Raw genomic sequence first — 23,471 nt, 5'->3', positions numbered from 1 at the left:
GTAGAGCATTTTCTTTATGAAGTATATCATGCCGCTTGACCTGGGTGTCCCCCAAGACCATGGTCCCCAGCCCTCAGCCCCAGTAACTCAGTCCCTCAAGGTATTGGCATGGTCTAGGATGCTTCTGCTACTTTGCTCTGGTCAAGTTGTGCTGACTTCCCCTATATTGTGTATTGTCTTTCCCTTCACCGAAGTTTACACTTATCTACTATGCAGTTGGTGATCTCTCCTCCCCAACCCTCCCCTTCCTTGTAACCATCAAAGATCTTTTTTTTCCTGCGTGAAAACCTTTTCTTGTGTTTTTATAATAGTGGTCTCATACAATATTTGTCTTTTTGTGATTGACTTATTTCACTCAGCATAATGCCCTCCAGATTCATCCACGTTATGAGATGCTTCACAGATCCATCATTGTTCTTTATCATTGCGTAGTATTGCATTGTGCATAAAAACCCAAAACCCATAATTTGTTTATGCATTCATCTATCAATGGGCACTTAGGTTGTTTCCATCTTTTTGCTCTGGTGAATAATGCTGCAATGAACGTGGGTGACATATGTATATTCATGTGATGGCTCTTATTTCTCTGGGCTATATTCCTAGGAAACCCTGGTGGCATAGTGGTCAAGTGCTACAGCTGCTAACCAATGGGTCAGCAGTTTGAATCTGCCAGGTGCTCCTTGGAAACTCTATGGGGCAGTTCTACTCTGTCCTATAGGGTAGCTATGAGTTGGAATCAACTCGATGGCACTGGGTTATATTCCTAGGAATGAGATTGCTGGATTGTATATTTCTATTTGTAGCTTTAAAAGGTGGCGCCTTATCATTTTCCATAGTGGTTGTACCATTTTGCCTTCCCACCAGCAGTGCATAAGAGTTCCAATCTCCCTGCAACCTTACCAACATTTGTTATTTTCTGTTTTTTTGATTTCTGCCGGTACTGTCAGGGTGAGATGGTACCACACTGTTTTGATTTGCATTTCTCTAATGGCTAACAGGAAACCCTGGTGGTGTCGTAGTTGAGAACTACTGCTGCTAACCAAAAGGTCGGCAGTTTGAATCTACCAGGTGCTCCTTGAAAACCTTGTAGGGCAGTTCTACTCTGTCCTATAGGATCACTACGAGTTGGAATCGACTCAATGGTGATGGGTTTGGTTTCGGTTTAATGGCTAATAAGCATTTCCTCATAAGGCTGTAATTTTTGACCTTCATCAGTAAGTGCTTCAAGACATCTTCATTTTCAGCAAGCAAGGTTGTGTCATCTGTATATTGCAGATTGTTAATGAGTCTTCCTTCAATTTTGATGCTGCTTTCTTCTTCATATAGTCCAGCTTCTTGGATTATGCGTTTAGCATAGAGGTTGAATAAGTAAGAATAGTGAAGGGATACAACTCTGACACACATCTTTTCTAGCATAAAGATGCTATTTAAAACTAAAGGACTGGATGAATCCCAGGGAGCTAATGAATACAGATAGAGTAGACCAGAGTTCTGAGGCCTGAGCCCTGGACACTTCCACATTTATAGGTGGAGGCAACTGCTAAAAATGGCAAATGAAGTAGAAACAAAACCAGCAAAGAATGGAGTCCAGAAAGCCCAAGGAAGATAAGTGTTTCAGGGAATTGGAGTCAAATGGCAAATGTCGCTGATGTCTAAGATGAAGACTGAGAATTGACTGTTCAATTTGTGCTAAGTAACAAGTGTCACCTCACTTCTGCCTTACAGATGAGAAACCTGAGGTTTAGAAAGATAAAATGATTTGCCTGAGGTCACACAGCTAGTAAGCAGCAGAGTTGAGATTTTAACCCAGTTCTTTCTGAGCCTGTGTTCTTAACTACTTGGCTACGTGTCCCCCAACCACATAGAACTCAAGCAGTCATAACACCCCATTTTAAAGTTGGAGTCAGAGTTATTTACAGGTCACTTCATTGTTGCTTTGTTTTATGTTTAAAACCCCAAACCATCTAAAGTGTGAAGTCAGATCAAATATGAAATAGAAAAAGTAAATTGCCTGTCACGGCAATCACAAACTGCTGCTCTGTGCTCTCTGTCCTCTTCCCCAGAGGGTTTGCAGAAAGGATGTGCTGTCCTTTGGGCCCTGGAGCCTGTCTGCAGGGCTGAGAAGATGAGGGTCCAGCCCTGGGGATTCAGGGTGACTTGTGCAGCAGTGGGATTGAAACGTAAGCACTGACTACAAATGCAATCAGCCAAGTACCTGGACAATTCCTGCCCTCTCTCCTGCCCACCAAGTTTGCTAGAGGAACAGCAAGTTCTGGCCCAAGATTCCCTTCTGAAGGAAAGGGAATTACTGCAAACTGGGTCGAGAAGATGAGCGGTGTTGCCTCCAGGCTAATGTTGTTGTTGTTAACTGCCATTGAATCGGGCCCTGACTCATGGTGACCCCATGTGTTATGGAGCAGCATTGTGCTCCATAGGGTTTTCTTGGCTGCTTGTTTATGGGAGCCGCTGGGTGGGTTCAAACTGATTCAGTTAGCAGTAAGTAGGTCACAAACCAATTGCACCACCCAGGCTCCTTTCCAGGCTAATACTCATATCAAATTAAAAAAAAAAGTAAAGGAGCCAAGTTTAAAAAAATTATTCTTCAAGGTGTCTATGTTAGACAGGGTTTTTACAGAGAATGATTCATGTATTTACATAAGAAGTCAGCTCTCACCCTCCACCCATTTCTACATTCTTTCAGGCCCCTCTAGGTTCCCTATGTCCTTATACACTCTTCCAGTTGTCCAGGGATCACCCATTGTGACATCCCTATCCCAGGAGTGCCTCATGGCCAGGAGTGCCTCACCTCCAGACCCCTTTTGCCCTTATCCACTGGTGATGGCATCAAAACGTGTCCTTATCCCCTTTCTTGAATCTGTAGCCCAAACTTCCTAATGTGACACCCCAGCCACGTAGTACTCAAGCTATTTACCCATACCACATCAGGTTCCACATTAGGTTCTAGGCCTTCAGAGTGAAAACGGACAGGGCCTTGTTAGCTGAAGGCATAGCTTTATCTTTCCACATAACAGCTGCTCGGTAAATATTTGCTAAATGAGAGCATTGACTCTGTAATTAAGGACTGATGAATCTACAAGGTATTTGATTTTGAACAGAGATGCTAAGAGAGCGCTAGAACCCAAGAACATTAGATCTTATCTTGGAAGCTTCAGGTACTGGTTGTGCCACAAATCTCATTCAAGCCAGGACTAGAATGAGCTCCATGTGTGTAGCTCACAGTGTATTTCCACCCCCACCCCACGCGGTGGTCTAACACAGGGTCCACAACCCCATCCCTTGTGGCAGTTTAATACAGGGTCTCCATCCCAGCCCCTCACAGTGGTCTAACACAGGGTCCCCATCCCCACCCCTCGTGGTGGTCTAACACAGGGTCCCCATCCCACCCCTCATGGTGGTCTAACACAGGGTCCCCATCCCACCCCTCATGGTGGTCTAACACAGGGTCCCCATCCCCACCCCTCGTGGTGGTCTAACACAGGGTCCCCATCCCCACCCCTCGTGGTGGTCTAACACAGGGTCCCCATCCCACCCCTCATGGTGGTCTAACATAGGGTTCCCAACCTACCCCTCAGACGTGGGTCATACGTAATCCAAGCAGAGATCTCACAGAAGACGTTATCTAGGTAACTTACTAACTCTTCTTCATAGAAGTCTGTGGGTATAAATATGTGGCAGTGTGAATGAAATTTTAATTATTTTTAGCTTTTTTAAAAAATGTTTTTATTATAAATATATAGGTAACAAAACATATGCTGTTTCAACATTCTTCACATGTTCAGTTCAGTGACAGTGTGTTCATCATGCTCTGCAGCCATCGCCACTGTTTCCAGATGCTTCTATCACCCTTAACGGAAGCTCTGTGTCCCCTAAGTAGTGACTCCCCTTTTCCCCTCCCTGCTGCCTGCTCCTGGGAACCATTTTACCTGTTAGTGGTGGAAATATATATCAGAATGCAGCTTTCCACCTCCGTGAGCAGCCGTTGCTTCAGCTCTGCCAGAACTGAGTGCGTCCTGTAACATGCAGTGAACTTTGCTAAGGGAAATAATTGATGCTGTCCAGGGAGTGAATCAGCTTTCCCCCAGGTGGTGGGCCAGCCGCAGTGGCAGCCTCTCCCTCTCAGTGCTCAGCCTTGCTCCCTCTCCTCTTGGTTTCTAATAGAGGAAGCCATTAAGTTGTTCCCATTGTAATTTAGATCACAGAAGATACTTCTCCACATTCTTTCAGGTCAAAATAACCAGTATAAAGAGAGTAGGCAAAATTATTCCACTGTAGCTACACGCTTAATTATATGGAATACTGCTTAAATTGTCAAGTGCAAAGAATTATTCTGATAAATTAAAATACTAATTAAATAGGCTATTGCAGAATTTTGAGAACATTATAGGGTTCCGCTTCTTCAGGTAATTTGCATACCCTTCATGTAGGGAATTTAATTTTAAAGGACTTCTTTTTTGTGTTTGGAAACCCTTTTGTCTCCCATGAAGATAAAAATGGGCTTTGTACGTTGTTCTTTGCCTTTATTAAAGCAGCTTCTCCTAGTATTTCTCCACTTTGAAGTCTGTTGGCCTGTGTTATAAATGCCAATTTGGAAAATCCAAAACTTAGCTCTAAAAAATAACTTGGAACTGAAATAAATTTGACTGAATATCTGGCTGAAGCAAGGCTTTTTTTCTTTTTTTTTTCAAATGCTTCAGCAAAGACTTGAAAAAAAATGACAATGTCATTGCAGCGTTGACAAAAAGGAGTAAAATTATGCTGAACATAGTCAGGCATTTATCCTACCATTAAATATGGTTTTCAGAGAAAAACAGGTATGATTTCGTAGTTAGGGACTTCTGAGGTAAAAAGTGCCTATACAATGAAATTCTGCCTAGGTGATATAGATAATATTAGGTCTATATGAGGTATACAGTATGTGGTATAATATATTTGTATCACAAATAGTTGCATTAAACCAAAGAAATATATGAAAAAGAAATCTATGTAGTTGTTTAGGGAACTCTCTAAGGAAATATTTTAAAATAGTTAATTGTAAGAATAGTGTTGAGAAGGACATCCAGAATGGTCTGAGATTTACAAAAAATGCTGAAGATTAAAGACTAGGCGTTGTTTTTCTTTCAGGACTATTTTAATTCAAGCAAACAACAACGACAAAACCTGGAAAGGCTGTGCTGGCTGGGATAAATTGTGTAACATTTACATATGTTAGAAAAATAGGCAAAAGAGCCATGACTTCTCTATGTTTTGTTATCTCTGCCAATGAGAAATTTCAAAAAGTACCAAAACGAGCGAATAAAATAAAATAGAACAGGCGTTGTAGAAAAGAAATTGAAGTCTGAGGTTGACAAAAAGGTCACAAAAGAGCGTAAAGACACGTTAAATCCCTTTAAGTCCCACATATATTGCATTATTCCTGGATGCCAAAGCAACTTGCAGATGTGTTTGGAAAAACACATGACGATGTCATTGTGGCATTGACAAAAAGGAGTAAAAGTATGCTGAACATAGTCAGGCATTTATCCTACCGTTAAATATGGTTTTCAGAGAAAACCCTGTTCCTGGGTTTGTCCTATTCATCTCTCTTTCTTTGTTTTGTTTCTGATTATTTGCATGAAATAAAGAAGCTAACATCCTGCATTCTGAGGGAAGAATCTATAGGATCTAAGGGTTTTTATAGGATCTGAGGATGAACCAGAAATTGCAAATGAATTAGATTAAATGATGGGTTGGAGTTAAGACTTGATGCCATTTCACACGGTGAAGACTTGGAGTGTGGTGGACACCACCTTAGTCTGATCCATTGCCCCTGCAAAACAGGTGATGGGCTCCTAGGTGGCTATAAGAGACAGAACAGTCCAAATCGGGAGAGATGGGCATTCCTCTGTCTGACACTGGCCAGGCCACCTCTGGAATAACGTGTTCATGTCTAGTCACCCCCAAGTCTGGTGGATATTGAGCACACTCAGACAGAGGCATGCCCAGGACGCGTCTCCCTGTAGTCACTTTCCATCTAATCACCCATTTACTTTCTTCACAGCCTTTATCACAAACAGGCACAGTTGTTTCCATCTCTCTCCCATTAAAATGTCAGCTCAGTGAGGGCAGAGACTTTGCTTGTTCATTCATCACCACATCCCCAACATCTAGCACAGTGCCTGCCACAGAGAATGTAGTGAGCAAATGAATAAGTGAATGAATGAGAGGGAAGGTATAAGGAAAGAAGCTTGGAAGAACACTTCTCTCAGTCAACTATGCCTAAATCTTGCTGATCCTAAAAATGACCTGGTGGTGAAAGATGGGAGTGAGTTTTTTTGTTTGCTTGTTTTTAATGTAAATGACTATACCCCACCTGTGGATTGTCTTATTCAGTGGTCTAGAAGGGGCCAGGAAACAATATTTTTACAAAGTCCCCCAAGTTCAGGGATTGAAACTCCCTCCTATGGGGAGTGGTGGAAGGAACAGAAACTCTATCCTGAAGAAAGGAAGTCTTTGGGGTAATATCTGAGCAATCTTCACATATGTGGAGGACTGTTCTGTAGAAGAGGAAGTAACCCTGACGGTTGATGCTTCGAGGGTGCAAGTAGGAAACCAAATTTGAAAATTCACAGTGAGACACACCACATTGATTCAATTAAAAGAGAAGTTCTCAATAATATGATCTAACAAAGTCAAGAAGCGATGCTGTAGCTGATGTGTAGTCTCTGAAAAACAAACAGAACCACACATCAGCAAATTAATAGCATTAGAGATGAGAGATTATTGACATTTTGAATCAATGAGCAAATGCACTAATCTTCTTGAGATTAAACACAGGCCTGGCTGCAATACAGACCCGGTGAAATGATCACAGTTGGCCCATTTATTGAGCACCTGATGTGTGCCAGGCACTGTGCTCTGCACTGTACGTAGTCTGTCTCTCGTGGAATCTTCACAACTCATAAAGTGAGTACTGTCATTCATGTTTTGCATAAAGGGAAACTGAGGCACAGAGAGGCTAGGTAACATGCCCAAAACCACAAAGCTGGTAAGCAGTGGTCCATGACTCAAAAGGAAGTTTAACTCTAGCTACCTTGTTCTTTGTCTCTATTACAAATGTTCTGTCTATAGGAGTGAAGAAGAATCAATGAATATTCCATCTCCACTCTTAAGAGAAAATTTCTTGGGAACAGCTGGGTTTTACATAGAGCTTTAAAGCATAAAATGGAAAAATGTTGATGACAAAAGAAAAGGTAGGACAGCCTATCATTGCAAAGGCTTGAAAATAGCAGTTGGTACGTGAATTATGTGTTATTCTGAGGGGTAGAAACAAGGGTAATCAACAGAAAGCACCACCTCCCTTGTTGTGGAGAGGCAGGCAGATGGAGACGGAGAAGCAGTGACAGGACAGTGAAGTATTTGAAAATGTGCCCAATCAATCGCTATGCAAGACAGACAAGAAAGACTGGCCGTAGCTGTAGTCCACACGGGCATCCCAGAGAAAGCCTTGGTCTGTCTGGGTTAGCAGCACAGGAGAGTTTATGTGGCTTTTGGGGGAAAAAAAATATGCACTTTCCCCCCACTTTTAAGAAAGAGATGCACTTTATAGAAAGAGATGCACTTTATAGAAAGAGATGCACTTTTCCCCCTATTTTACAGAGCTGTTGATTACACTTGTTGTTGTTGTTGTTGTTGTTAGGTGCCATCAAGTTGGTTCTGACTCATAGTGAGCCTATGTACAACAGAAGGAAACGCTGCCCAGTCCTGCACCACTCTCACAATTATTATGCTTAAGCCCATTGTTGCAGCCACTATGCCAATTCATCTCATTGAGGTCTTCCTCTTTTTAACTGACCCTCTACGAAGCGTGATGTCTTTCTCCAGGGACTGATTCCTCCTGACAACATGTCCAAAGTATGTGAGATTTAGTCTTGCCATCCTTGCTTCCAAGGAGCATTCTGGTTGTACTTCTTCCAAGAACAATTTGTTCATTCTTTTGGCAGTCCATGAAAGTTCAATATTCTTCTCCAGCACCATAATTCAAAGGCGTCAATTCTTCTTTGATCTTCTTTATTCTTTGTCCAGCTTTAACAATATATGAGGCAATTGAAAACACCATGGCTTGGGTCAGGTGCACCTTAGTCTTCAAGGTGACATCTTTGCTTTTCAAGACTTTAAAGAGGTCTTTGCAGATTTGCCCAATGATTTTTTGACTGCTGCATCCATGGGTGTTGATTGCACATAGGAAGATGACCTTAGAGCCTAATTCCCAGCTGTCCTAAAGAGAACTTGAAGAGTTTGATTAGGATGAACAGCATGGTGTCATTAGGGCTCACACTGTCCCCGGTTTCACCAATGACTCCCACCGTTGCATTTCCTCTGCCTCTATCCAGAGTTGCCCATGTCAGTCCACAGCTTTCTGGAAGATTTGGCTTTAAACCACTGCCCGCCCCGCCCCCGTTTTATTTTAACATACAATCCCCTAGAGAGTTTCACTCAGGTTTTAGCATGGTCTCAGTGACAAACCTTTTAAAACTGATTCAGGTCATTTTTTTTTTTCCTCCACCCATGCTCATCAGAGCAAGATTCTCAAAATCAATTTTTTCTCCACTAAACACACATATCAGAAGGTAGATGCCCTGAGCAGAAAGGAGGTCAGCCTGGAGGGGTCTCATCATAATTAGTCATCAGTCTTGGTAACAGAAGCATAGTAAATCATAACAGTTATGATCCCAGAGTTTAGAGAGAGGTAGACCACATCTGACTGTCACTTACATGCTTCCTCAGTTTCTTCTTTTCTAAAATGAAGATAATACTTTTTTTCTTTTTTTTTTTTTAATTTTATTGTGCTTTAGGTGAAAGTTTACAGCTCGAGTTAATTTCTCATTCAAAAATTTATACATATATTGTTTTTTGACATTGGTTGCAGTCCCCACAATGTGATGGCATGCTCTCACTTTCTATCCCGGGTTTCCCGTGTCCATTCATCCAGCTCCTGTCTCTTCCTGCATTTGTCTTGCTTTGGGGCAGGACTGGCCCATTTGGCCTCCTGTATGTTATTGAACTAAGAGGCATATTGATCGTGTGTGCTATTTTTGTTTTGTAGGTCTGTCTAATCTTTATCTGAAAAGTGGGCTTTGGGAGTGGTTTCAGTTCTGAGTTAGCAGAGTGTCCGGGGGCCAAGAATGGGGTTCCTCCAGTCTCTCTCAGACCAGTAAGTCCCATCTTTTTTTGTGAATTTGAATTCTGTTCTACATTTTCCTTTTGTTCTGTCCAGGAATCTCTATTGTGTTCCCTGTCAGAGTGGTGGTGGTGGTAGCTGGGCACCATCTAATTTTTCCGGGCCCAGGCTGGTGGAGTCTCTGATTCATGTGGTCCTTTAGTTCTTTGGGCTAATATTTTATTTGTGTCTTTTGTTTTCTTCATTCTCCTTTGCTCTGGACAGGATGAGACCAACAGATGTATCTTAGATGGCCACTCAAAAGGTTTTAAGACCCAAGGCAGATCCCAAAGTGGGATGAGAAATATTTACTTTGTGAACTATGTTGTGCCAATTGACCTAGGTGTCCCTCAAGACTATGGTCCCCAGCACCCAGCCCCAGCTACTAGGTCCTTCAAAGGATTTGGATGTGTCTAGGAAACTTCCATGCTTTTGCTTTGGTCTAGTTGTGCTGACTTCCTCTATATTGTCTGTTGTCTTCCCCTTCACCAAAGCTGATGCTTGTCTAGTATCTAGTTAGTGATTTCCCCTCCCCACCCTCATAACCACCAAAGATTTTTTTTTCCTTGTGTGTAAACCTTTCCCTGAGTTCTTATAATAGTGGTCTCATATATTTGTCCTTTTGTGACTGATTTATTTCACTCAGTATAATGGCTTCCAGATTCATTCATGCTATGAGATGTTTTGAGGATTCATCATTACTTTATCATTGTGTAGTGTTCTATTGTGTGTATGTACCATAATTTGTCCATTCACCTGTTGACAGATGTTTAGGTTGTTTCCATCTTTTTGCTATTGTGAATAGTGCAGCAATGAACATGGGTGTGCATATGTCTATTCATGTGATAGCTCTTATTTCTCTAGGATATAGTCCTAGGAGTGAGATTGCTGGATCATATGGTAATTCTATTTCTAGCTTTTTGAGGAATCACCATATTGTCTTCCAAAGTGGTTGTACCATTTTGCATTCCCAAAGCAGTGCGTAAGAGTTCCAATCTCCCCAAAACTTCTCCAACATTTGTTATTATGTATTTTTTGGATTAGTGCCAGTAATATCAGGGTGAGATGGTATCTCATTGTGGTTTTGATTTGCATTTCTCTAATGGCTAGTGATTTCCAGCATTTCCTCATGTATCTGTTGGCCGCCTGAATGTCTTCTTTAATGAAGTGTCTATTCATATCCTTCGTCCATTTTTAATTGAATTATTTGGCTTTTTTGTTATTGAGGTGTTGAAGTATTTTGTAGATTTTAGAGACTAGACCTTTGCTGGATATGTCATAGCCAAAATTTTTTCCCATTCTGTGGGTTCTCTTTTTACTCTTTTGGTGAAGTCTTTTGATGAGCAAAAGTGTTCGATTCTTAGGAGCTCCCAGTTACCTAGTTTTTCTTCTGGTGTATGTGCATTGTTGGTTATGGTTTGTATACTATTTATGCCATATATTAGGGTTCCTAGCATTATCCCTATTTTTCTTCCACGATCTTCATCATTTTAGATTTTATATTTAGGTCTTTGATCCATTTTGAGTTAGTTTTTGTGTATGGTGTGAAGTAATGATCTTGTTTCATTTTTTGCAGAGGGACATCCAGTTGTGCCAGCATCATTAGTTAAAAAGACTGTCTTTTCCGCATTTAGCAGACTTTGGGGCATTGTCAAATATTACCTGCTCATAGATGGATGGATTTCTGCTTGGATTCTCAATTCTGCTTCGTTGGTCTATGTGTCTGTTGTTGTACCGGTACCAAGCTGTTTTGACTACCATGGCTGTATAATAGTTTCTAAAATCAGGTAGTGTGAGGCCTCCCACTTTGTTCTTTTTTTTCAGTAATGCTTTGTTTAACCTGGACCTTTTCCCTTTCCATATAAAGTTGGTGATTTGTTTCTCCATCTTGTTAAAGAATGCTGTTGGAATTTGGATCAGGATTGCATTGTATCTATAGATCACTTTGGGTAGAATTGACATTTTCACAGTGTTAAGTCTTCATATCAACTTAACTTCCTCTTTTTTATTTCTTGATATCATCTTAACTTCCTTTCCATATGGAAGTTCTATGACTACACCATTTATTCCCCCTTTTTTTTTTTTTTGACGTTGTCATTACATCTTGACGTCTCTGGTCCCCTATTTTCAGTCTTTTAGTTTTGTTTTGTTTTTGTGTATTCCCTAACTAGGTTGGTATCTGGTTGATCTGTCCTGTGTCCTAGTCTTGGCTTGTTGTCTAATGTTGTTGTTTCTCTGAACAGAGGACTCCCTTTAATATTTCTTGTAATTTTGGTCTGGTTTTGACATATTCCGTTTTTTTAAATATCTGTTTATCTGGAAATGACCTAATTTCACCATTGTATTTGAGAGACAATTTTGTTAGATATATAATTCTTGGCTGGCAATTTTTTTCCTTCAAGGCTTTGTATACGTCATCCCATCACCTTCTTGCCTACATGGTTTCTGCTGAGTAATCAGAGTTTAGTCTTAGTGGTTCTCCTTTGTAGGTGACTTTTCCTTTATCCCTAGATGCTCTCAGGATGCTTTCTTTGTCTATGGTTTTGGCAAGTTTGATTATGATATTCCTTGGCAACTTTTTTTTGGGGTCTATCCTGTATGGGGTTCATTGAGCTTCTTGGATAGAAATCTTCTCATCTTTCATGATATTAGGAAAGTTTTCTGCCAGCAAGTTTTCTACAGTTCTCCCCCACCCCACCCCACCCCCCCATCTCCCCACCCCATTCTGGTACTCTGATCACGCCTAGGTTTTTCTTCTTGATAGTATCCCACATAATTCTTAGGCTTTCTTCATTTTTCTCCATTCTTTTTTCCAATTTTTCCTCAAGCAAATTGGTGTCAAGGAATTGAGTTGTTTAATTCTGAATTTTTATTGTTAATCTTTTGGATTTCTAGTTGCTGTTTGGTATGGTTTCTAGCAGCCTGTTTATTTATTTATTTGTTCTTGTATTGTTTTCCTGAATTCTATTGCTTTGTCTGCGTGTTTCTTGGTTTGTTTTGTGTTTTGCCTGATCTCCTTCTTGATATCTTGGAAAGTTCTCTATATTAGTCTTTTGAATTCTTTATCAGGTAGTTACGTTGCCTTATCTTCCTCCAGAAGGTTTTCTGGTTCTTTATTTTGGTTACTAACTGAAGCCATCTTGTCCTGATTCCTTATGTGATTTGATATTGACTGTTGTCTCCAAGGCATCAATAAGTTATTGTATTTAATTTTTGTATTTTTGTTTTCTGCATCCTGACTTTTTGTTTTGTTTTGATATATCCAAGTAGGCAGGACATATCACTGGAGCACTGATGGCACAGTGATTAAGAGCTCAGCCTGGTAACCAGAAGGTTCACAGTTCAAATCTACCAGCTGCTCTTTGGAAACCCTAGGGGGCAGTTCTACTGTATCCTACAGGGTTACTATGAGTTGAAATCGACTTGACGGCAACAGGTTTTTTTTTTTTCTAAGTAGGCTGGGCCTGTGTGCTACTCTGGTCATTAATCTGGCCTCACTGAAGCTCTCATCTCTTGTCTCTAGGTTGTTGAAGCAGCTACTAGGTGTGTAAGCCCAGGAGTCTGTTCACTGTTCTTGCAGAGGTGCTGAAGATGTAGGCGGAGTTTTTGGTGAAGTGATTAATCTGTCCTGCTGGTCACCCGGCCTTGGGTGTAGGGGGTGTTCTCCCTGGTCATTGGGTTGGGTGTTGTGTATGTGCTCTGCTGCTTACTGGTTGCTTGGTCATCACTGAGCTTGTGGTGTCGAGACTTTCACCTACAGTCCCGGGCAGGCAGGACTGTGGGGGGGGGGTGTTTACAGCAGGTACAAGTCTCTGGTTGCTGTGTGGGGGGGGACAATTTGGAGGGTAAAGCAGGGGGCTCTCGGCAGCCCCCAGGTGGAAGGCATGCCCCTGCCTGCTAGAATGCATAGCAAGGGGGTAGTGCAGCTGGTCTTTGGGTGCCCAGTGCCATTGTCTGGAGGGATTGAGGGGCATCACTAATTCTCAGGCCCCTGTCATGGGCAGCTAGATGAAGTGAGTGGTATCTGCTGGCCCTCAGTACCCCAGTGTAGGTGGGTGATGCCCCTTCTTAGGGGACAGGACTGTGTCAAATATCACAAATCTGCAGCTCATGTCAGCTCTGCCAATCATATCTGTTTTACTAGGTGTTATGGACTGAATCGTACCCCCCCCCCAAAAAAAATGCTGAAATCCTAAACCCTGTACCTGTGAAATGGAGCCCTAGTGGCACAGTGGTTAAAAGCTTGGCTGCTAACCAAAAAGTCAGCAGTTTGAATCCACAGCCAGTCCTTGGAAACACTATGGGGCTGTTTTACTCTGTCCTATGGGTTTTTTATGGGGTTGCTATGAGTCAGAATAGACTCGATGGCAACTGGTTTTGTTTTGTTTTAAAATGAGGTAAGTAAGGAGTCCTGGTGGTACAATTATTAAACACTCAGCTGCTAACTGAAAGGTCTGCAATTCAACCCACCAGCTGCTCCACGGGAGAAAAGACCTGACAATCGGCTTCCATAAAGAAACCCTATGGGGCAGTTCTACTCTGTCATATGTGGTCACATGGAGTCGGAATTGCCTGGATAACACACAACAACAAGGTGAGGTATGAATAGTGCTTTCCTGAGCGCCTGGCTTGTAGCACATACTGAATAGCTGTCAGTCAAAAATATATTGTTTTTATTATTGACTTTATTGTTTGGATTTTGACTTACAATTTGGTCTTGGATTAGTCTGGGAAGGGTGAACTAGTTCCTTAAACTCATTTAAAACCCTTTAGTTGTTTACAAATAATCCTAATTTGCATGGCTTAAGTTGTTTGCCTCAATTCATAATAGTTTTGAATAGATCAAAACCAAAGCCAAACCTGTTGTTGAGTCAGTGCCAAGTCCACGATGACCCCATGTATTACAGCTTTGAACTGCTCCATGGAGTTTTCTCTCTTTCATTAGGGCTTTCTTGTGTAGTGCGCTGGGTGGGTTTGAATTGCCAGCCTTAATTTAGTAGCCAAGGGTAAACTGCTTGTACCATCCATGGACCTGAACTAAATCAAAAGATCAAGGGAGTTTTGAAAGACTCTCTAAGTGTATAGAGAGAGGCATGTTGGCTATGGCTGTTGGAGTCTGCATTTGTTTATTGAAAAAAGAACACGGGCGTTTATTTAATCACCAAAGCGTTGTGATAGACCATGGAAAAACAAAGAGGAATTTGGTCCCCATTCTTCCCTCAAGGAGCTCACGATTGGCTTGGACACAAATTTTTCAGAACTAACCATAATTTTTAACCATAATGCAATCCTATATCTCATCAATTCTAAGAGGCTATTATTTTATGTGTCACTAAAAAAGTAAAAACACTGTCAATTAAACCATAACATAACACTTTCTCATCACTTAGAATTGTTTTTAATTTATTGAGTGAACTCTTTTAGGCTCATTTATCAAAAATCACTCTTGTGCATACAAGAAAAGGAAAATCGTAACACAATAAATGGATTAAAGAGTTCCTGAAACACCTTTACATTCACAGTCCAACTTCTCAGCGTCACTTCCCAACGTGACGTCTGCATTTTGGACACAGTGACATCCACTAAGCCATCCAGAGTGTTGAATGATGCAGCATTTCTTAGAAGAGTACTTCACTCTGTCCTAGAGGATCATCTTCCAAGCAGCTATCATCCAAGCAGATGACGCTCACTCTAGAAGTGCTGACGTTGGTACTTTCTTGATCTTGTTGGAGGGTGCCAACAGAAGATATTCATGTGGAAGCAAGGACTCCTATTCCTTCCTCAAAGGTCTTTAAATGTCAGTTGCCTGAAGCGTTGGCAGGTGTAGTTGTTCAGATAGGCTGGTAAGAATAACAGCCACATTTGCGCATAGTGCAGAGACTGAGATGCCTGATTTCAAACATGATAAAAATATGGGAAAATATGCAATTTGGAATCAAGGAAATATAACATACTAGGACTTTGGGTATAAACAGTACTATTCAGGGTATGCTGAAGCCACTTTGCATCTGCTTGCTAGAGCAGATTCTTACTTTTTCAGGAATTTTGTGAGCCACTTATTAAATGTGGCAATTATTAAAAAATAAATTATATAAACTTACAGTTCAGTTATATTGAAAAAAAAGGTAATAAATACTCAAACTCATCATTTCCTAAACATTTTACTATTATCTATGCTCTTGAGATTATCTACATCTATTGTATCTATGAGGTAGAAATACTATGTAATGGTTTGGTCCAATTGCCCATCTCTTACAACCCCACTTAGTGACTTCACGCGAGCATCTTGAAACTGGCCACCATGGTGGCAGTATTTACACAACAGAGGCTGACAACAACCTACAATTCAGGATTATTTTTCTGGGGGGTAGGAGAGACCAGCCCCCACACCATATCTGTACACCACTGACTATAAGACACAGGATTTAACAAATTTTGCTGAGGATGTTAGTGGTAGGGAGGTGCTAGGAAGGCTTCCTAGCAGATGTAGCCTGTGACTTGGGCTGGAAGCATGAGCAGATTTTCACCAAGTGGAGAAGGTGGGGGTGCATGCCTGGCAAGAGAAAGAATATGTCTAAACTAACAAGCCACATGTCTGGCACAAAGTAAACAGCTTCAGTTACAGGGGTTTGGCAGGGGCAAGGAGTCACTGTGTGGCACAAGAGTTAAGCACTCAGCCACTAACCAAAAGGTTGTTGTTGTTAGGTGCCATCGAGTTGGTTCCAACTCATAGTGACCCTATGTACAACAGAACAAAACACTGACCGGTCCTGTGCCATCCTCACAATCATTGTTATGCTTAAGCCCATGGTTACAGCCTCTGTCATCCCATCTTGTTGAAGGCCTTCCTCTTTTTCGCTGACACTCTACTTTGCCAAGCATGATGTCCTTCTCCAGGGACTAGATTCCCCTGACAACATGTCCAAAGTATGTGAGACAGTCTCACCACCCTTTCTTCTAAGAGGCACTCTGGCTGTACTTCTTCTGAGACAGATTTGTTCATTCTTATGGCAGTCCATGGTATATTCTACATTCTTCACCAACACCACAATTCAAAGGCATCAATTCTTCTTCGGTCTTCCTTATTCATTGTCCAGCTTTCACATGCGTGGGAGGCAACTGAAAACACCATGGCTTGAGTGAGGTGCACCTTGGTCTTCAAGGTGACATCTTTGCTTTTCAACACTTTAAAGAAATCCTTTGCAGCAGATTTACCCAATGCAATGAGTCTTTTGATATCTTGACTTCTGTTTCCATGGCTGTTGATTGTAGATCCAAGTAAAACGAAATCCTTGAAAACTTCAGTCTTTTCCCCTTTATCATGATGTTGCTTACTGGTCCCAGTTGTGAGGATTTTTGTTTTCTTTATTTTGAGGTGGAATCCATGCTGAAAGCTGTGGTCTTTGATCTTCCTCAGTAAATGCTTCAAGTCCTCTTTGCTTTCAGCAAGCAAGGTTGTGTCATCTGCATAGTGCATGTTGTTAATGAGTCTTCCTCCAAGCCTGATGCCCCATTCTTCTTCAGATAGTCCAGCTTCTCAGGTTATTTTCTCAGCATACAGATTGAATAGGTATGCTGAAAACATCCAACCCTGACACACTTTTCCTGATTTTAAACCATGCAGTATCCCCTTGTTCTATTTGATCTACTGCCTCTTGATCGATGTACAGGTTCCTCATGAGCACAGTTTAGTGTTATGGAATTCCCATTCTTCACAATGTTATTCATAATTTATTATGATCCACACAATCTAATGTCTTTGCATAGTCAGTAAAACACAGGTAAACATCTTTCTGGTATTCTCTGCTTTCAGCCAGGATCCAACTGACTTCAGCAATGATATCCCTGGTTCCATGTCCTCTTCTGAATCCAACCTGAATTTCTGGCAGGTCCCTGTCAATATACTGCTGCAGCCTCTTTTGAATGATCTTCAGCAAAATTTTACTTGCAGATGATATTGTTCAATAATTTCCACATTCGATAGGATCACCTTTCTTGGCAATAGGCCAGGTAGCTGTCTTCCAAATCTCTTGGCATAGACAAGTGAGTACTTCCAGTGCTGCATTCATTTGTTGAAACATCTCAATTGGTATTCCGTCAATTTCTGGAGCCTTGTTTTTCACCAGTGCCTTCAATGTAGCTTGGACTTCTTCCTTTAGTACCATTGGTTTCCGCTTGTGTGGTACCTCCTGAAATGGCTGAACATCAAACAATTCTTTTTGGTATAGTGACTCTGTATACTCCTTCCATCTTTTGATGCTTCCTAAGTCGTTTAATATTTTTCCCGTAGGATCCTTCAATATTGTAACTTGAGGTTTGAATTTTTTCTTCAGTTCTTTCAGCTTGAGAAATGCCAAGCGTGTTCTTCCTTTTTGGTTTTCCATCTCCAGGTCTTTACACATGTCATTATAATACTTTGGCTTCTCAAGCTGCCCTTTGAAATCTTCTTTTCAGCTCTCTTACGTCATCATTTCTTCCTTTCCCTTTAGCTACTCTACGTTCAAAAGCAAGTTTCAGAGCCTCTTCTGACATCTATTTTGGTCTTTTCTTTCTTTCCTGACTTTTTATTGACCTCTCGCTTTCTTCATGTATGATGTCCTTGATGTCATTCCACAACTCGTCTGGCCTTCAGTCACTAGTGTTCAATGTGTCAAATTTATTCTTGAGATGGTCTCTAAATTCAGATGGGATATACTCAAGGTCATACTTCGGCTCTCATGAACTTGTTCTAATTTTCTTCAGTTTCAACTTGAGTTTGCATATGAGCAATTGATGGTCTGTTCCTCAGTTGGCCCCTGGCCTTGTTCTGACTGAAGATACTGAGTTTTTCCATAGTCTTTCCCCACAGATGTAGTTGATTTGATTCCTGTGTATTCCATCTGGCAAGGTGCGTGTGTATAGTCGCCATTCACGTTGGTGAAAAAAGGTATTTGCAATGAAGAAGTCATTGGTCTTGCAAAATCCTATCATGCGATCTCTGGCATCAGTTCTATCAACAAGGCCATATTTTCTAACTACCAATCCTTTTCTTCATTTCCAGCTTTTGCATCCCAATCTCCAGTAATTATCAATGCATCCGATTGCAAGTTTAATCAATTTCAGACTATAGAAGTTGGTAGAAATCTTCAATTTCTTCATCTTTGGCATTAGTGGTTGGTGCATAAATTTGAATAATAGTGGTATTAACTGGTCTTCCTTGTAGACCTATGGATAGTATCCTATCACTGACAGCATTGTACTCCGGGATAGATCTTGAAATGTTCTTTTTGACTATGAATGCCACACCAATCCTCCTCCTCATGTTGTCATTCCTGGCATAGTAGACCTAGACCATATGATTGTCCAATTCCAAATGGCCAGTACCAGTTCACTTTTGCTCACTAAAACCTGGGATATCAATTTTTATGCATTCCCTTTCATTTTTGATGTTTTCCAATTTTCCCAGACTCATACTTCGTATACTTCACATTCCAATTATTAATGGATGTTTGCAGCTGTTTCTTCTGATTTTGAGTTGTGCCACGTTAGCAAATGATGGTTCTGAAAGCTTTACTGCACCCATGTCACTAAGGTTGACTCTACATTGAGGAGGCAGCTCTTCCGCAGTTGTCTTTTGAGTGTCTTCCAACCTGAGGGGTTTATCTTCTGGTATAATCTCAAACAATGTTCCTCTGCTATCCATAAGGTTTTCAATGGCTAAATCTTTTCAGAAGTAGACCACTGGGTTCTTCTTCCTACTCTGTCTTAGTCTGGAAGCTCAGCTGAAATCTGTCCACCATGGGTGACCCTGCTGTTATTTGAATACCAGTGGCATATCTTCCAGTATCAAAGCAACACACAAGCCCCCACAGTACAAGAAACTGATAGACACGTGGGAGAACCAAAAGGTTGGCAGTTTAAATCCACCCAGAGGTGCCTCAGAAGAAAGGCCTGGCAATCTTCTTCTGCAAACTCAGCCACTGAAAACCCTATGGAATACATTCCTACTCTGATACATGTGGGGTCACCATGAGTCAACTCAACAGCAACTGGTTTGGCAGGGGCAAGGCTATACATGTTTGCTGGAGTCACAGGTTAAACGGTTTTGAAGCTCTGATGAAGAGTCTGAATTTCATCGTGCAATCAGAGGGAACCATGGAAGATGATTGGGCAAAGGATGGACACAATTAGTCGGACTTCTCCTGAGCTCCTTGAGTCACACTGAGGCCGATGGGTTAGAGCAGGGGTCAACAAACTGCAGTCTGCAGGTCGAATCTAGTCTACCATATGATTCTGTAAATAAAGTTTTATTAGCACACAACCACAGCCATTCAAGTATTATTTATGGGTGCTTTTGCACTACGAGGGCAGACTGGTGTAGCTGTGACAGAGACTGTTTGGCCTGCAAAGCCTGAAATATTTACTGTCTGGCCCTTTACAGAAAAATTTGTCGACCCCTAAATTAGAATATTTAGAATTAGAATCTACATTATTATGGTCAGGTTGATTTTGTTTCATTCCTGAGCCTGAAATCTGTTATGTCTCTGTAGTAATAAATGCAGTATTTTTATTTTAATTCTATGTTTTTGTGCTTTGTGTTCCTAAGCCAATTTGGAAGGGTTCACTAACTATTATCCCCCAAAAAGTACCTTATCATTCAGTAAAATGCTCCATTTGTTAGAAAGAGAACATTAAAATTGATTGCTTTATACTCTATCTTTAAAAAAAAATTCCTTTGCCATTCAAGGTTTGCAATGGTGCGATCACCCCTCTCCCCACACACCTTAAAGTACGTGAAAGTACTTTCGCTTTAACTCTGTTTCCTATCTGACTCGTTCTTTCAATGCAGTGGATAATTACCTGTATGTAAAAAATAATGTTCATTTGTTCAAAAGGAAACACTTCCTATAAGACAATGAAAAGGCCCTAAAGGTGGGGAAGGCAGGCTCTAACAGAATCTCATTTGTATCACTCTAAAAGATATAATTTCATTACCCACGATTAAGGTAGGTGTTTTACTACAATAAGAGGTGAAAGTAATTGCTATTTTCTTGCTATCTCATTCTGCATTAATCAGAATCGCAATGCATTTTTCCTTCAAGGGATTTGCAATAAAATCCTATTTTTTCTGGTTTTTCATTTCTGAAGTGACAGGGCCTTTATCCAAAAGAATATTTCTACAGAACCGTAAGCCAGGTCAATTGCATTGTGACACCATTTCCTGGGATGAAGTACAGGGCAGGTGGGCTTGCAGTGGCCGCACAAGGCTTCCTGAGTTTTCATTTACATCTGCTAATTGTTTCCAAAGCTTTTTGGGGGGTAAGATACTGAGTGCGATTCACCTTCTGGCAATCCGCCTCATTCGAAGTCGGGAGCACACAAGGATGAGGCTGGCTTTGGAGCTGACCTCTAGACTTATTCATGCCCATGCTTTGCAGGGGCATGAATAAGAGGGAGTAAAACAGCTCACGGCATTAATGAAATGAGTACATACCTTCAGCTTTCCCTTCCAGTGCTTCATTTTACTAACACATGATGCTGGTTAGTGAAACATAGTGCCAAATAATTATAGAATTAATTACCATTATATCATCTTGAAATAAGGCTTTTCAGTTTGCAAAGCATGTCTACATATAATTCCTCATTGAATCTTCATAACAATTCTATGATTTCTTATTATTACCTTATTTTATAGATGAAGTTCAAAGTATGCTGTAGTGACCTGCCCAAGGTCGATCAGCTCCAACGTGGAAAATTTGGGCCTCAAACTCAGGTTTTCTGACTAACTGCGCGCTTGTTGCACTGCAACATTATTGTTAAATTAGGCGAGATAAACAGTGATTTTATTGAATTCTTCAATAGAGGGAAATGCTTCGATGTGTCTTGAGAACTATTGCCTTTCCAAGCTGACTCCTGTACTTCTTATTTTTTCCTGACAGTTGACAACAAGGACAAACTTGAAGCAACCTCTAGAGTGAAAATTCTTCGAGCTGGAATTGGGTCGGTAAGTAACACAAGGAGATTATGTCATCTAAAATATGATCGACAGCATTTGTCTTGTCTTTGCGTGAAAGTCTAGTGATCAAAGGCCCAGGTGGGCAATCTGGACATACAGGTTAATTCAATTAACATTATATTCACACACGGGAAGACCAATTGATTGGTGAAAAGCAGGCATCACATTGGTCGGAAAAGCTGATCAACTGCACTTGGCTGATTTGACACAGTTTAAGGTTGCCTTTAAAATCATAATTTGGTATCTCCCCCCCAAAAAAGAAGTCATTGGTAAGAAAAACAGAGAAGACTTCAGAAAATATGTACTGCTTTCTTGAGACATTTCTTACTTGCTAAGAATGAGTAAGCCAAGAGAGATTATTCTTCCCCCCTGGAATTCAGTGGGGCATTCCTTTTTTTCATTTATTTACAGAAATATATTTGGGTAAAGACAATGTAAAAGAATAAATGCCTTCATGATATAATTTAAGCTCTATCAGACACCGATCACGTCTAAACATTGTTATATTGGTGTCAGAAAGGGATACTTGACCAAACCCTCCATCAGCAATTAAAGCTGATGATACGCCTCTCCTCAGGGCCTTGACTAACTGATGACTGCTTTTCCATCTCGTGATCATTTAATGAATTGTACACAGAACAACTGACGTGATCCCTCCTATGAGTGGTGTGTTGCCACTCGTAGGTCAGCGTGGACCGAAACCAATCTGTGCTATCGCGTTTGAGATGGTAGATTTCACAGCACTCGCCACTAAAGATAATTAACTATTAAGGAGCAGCTTCTTTATGAGTGTTCCCTGCCACTCCGTGGAGACGTTCTTTGCAGAACCACTTAAAGATTAGGCGGCTTTCTTTGGGGAAATTTCCTATTCACCAGGCATGAGTCTCGGGCTCTTGAAATAAGCACTTGTTTAATTGGTTGCTGTTCCCAAACAAAGGCTCTCGTGCTTACAGAGTAGTGCAGGCCTAAGAACAGCTTTATAGGGAAAGTGCACCGTACCTTGAAAATATGCGTTTTTCAGTTAACTGATGGGCAGAGTGCAGGAGAGGAATAAAACAAATGACTGATAGAAACTTTTCAAAAAATGCGTTAAGGGCCCTGTCAGAGACTATTGTTCTGGTGTTTTCTCTGCCTTTCCGGCTCAGGCGGGATTAATGAAGCATTTGACAGCTAACAGAATCCTGGTATTTTTTTCTCCTCTATCATGTGGTAGGAAACTCTGGTGGCATAGTGGTTGAGTGGTACGGCTGCTAACCAAAAGCTCAGCAGTTTGAATCCGCCAGGCACTCCTTGGAAACTCTATGGGGCAGCTCTACTCCGTCCTATAGGGTCGCTATGAGTCGGAATTGACTTGACAGCAGTGGTTTTTTTTTTTTTTTTTTAATCATGTGGTATCTTTAGCAGCCCATGAAGGGTGAGGAAGAAGCCAAGAGTCTGTGGGGTTCAAAAAAACTGTCTGTGTCCCACAGAAGATGCAGTGGCCAATGGTGGAAGGGGCCAAGATGGTTTCCAGTGAGAGGTTTGATTCCACTGCCTGGCTCTTGGCTGTGGCAGAGGCTGTGAAATCCCCCTTGCTTTCATCTACCTTCTCAGCCTCATCAGATAGGAGGACGTTTTGGTGCAGTCAGTCTTGCAGGAATGACAAGGATGTCCTGTATAAGCCAGTAATTGGAGAGCAAGTCCAGGTTGGCTCAGGTTAGGCCATTCCTGTCACCAGTCAGAGAAAGCCCCGTCTCCGTGACTTCCGTCTGTGACTGCACAACGTGCAGGCCATGTTGAAGCTGGCTGTGGTGAAACAGGAAGTGTCATCTGTGGGTGTGAAGCATGCTCTAAATAAGGGGCAGAGAGGAAGGACAGGTGGCGGGTGAGTGTGCAGGACTCCAGACTGTTGTGAATTGGTTTGAGGTGTTCCTCGCATGTCACCAGGCACTCAGCTGCTGTCTTTGTAATTGAAGCATACCAAAAATAAATAAATAAATAACTGAAACCCAAACTCCTTGTTATTGAGTCCCTTCTGACTCATGGCAACACCATGCTTTACAGAGAGAACTGAACTGCTCCATAGGGTTTCCTAGGTTGTAAGCTTTGTGGAAGAAGATCACCAGGCCTTTTTTCTGTGGCACCACTGGGTGGGTTTGAACTGCCAACCTTTAGCTTAGTAAGACTATAAACTGAAGCGTCGACTCCTATTTCAACACACTATTTCAGGAAAAGGAGAGCAGATGGCGATGGGATCCAGTCAGCTGACTGGCAGCTCAA

The 23,471-nt window shown here is 41.3% G+C and overlaps 1 protein-coding gene across 1 annotated transcript in view; it reads left to right on the top strand.

The window, feature by feature from the left end:
* The window catches only part of PTPRN2 (protein tyrosine phosphatase receptor type N2), a 1,410,930-nt gene that overhangs the window by 840,495 nt on the left and 546,964 nt on the right, over nucleotides 1-23,471 (top strand). The window contains exon 12 of the mRNA XM_064274265.1: nucleotides 21,136-21,200. Coding sequence (XP_064130335.1) covers nucleotides 21,136-21,200 — 65 coding nt within the window. The remainder of the gene's footprint in view (nucleotides 1-21,135; nucleotides 21,201-23,471) is intronic.

The sequence above is a fragment of the Loxodonta africana genome, chromosome 22 (genome assembly GCF_030014295.1).
Source record: "Loxodonta africana isolate mLoxAfr1 chromosome 22, mLoxAfr1.hap2, whole genome shotgun sequence".
NCBI lineage: Eukaryota > Metazoa > Chordata > Mammalia > Proboscidea > Elephantidae > Loxodonta > Loxodonta africana.
The sequence above is the reverse complement of the archived record's forward strand: the minus strand, read 5'-3'. Positions and strand labels throughout refer to the sequence as shown.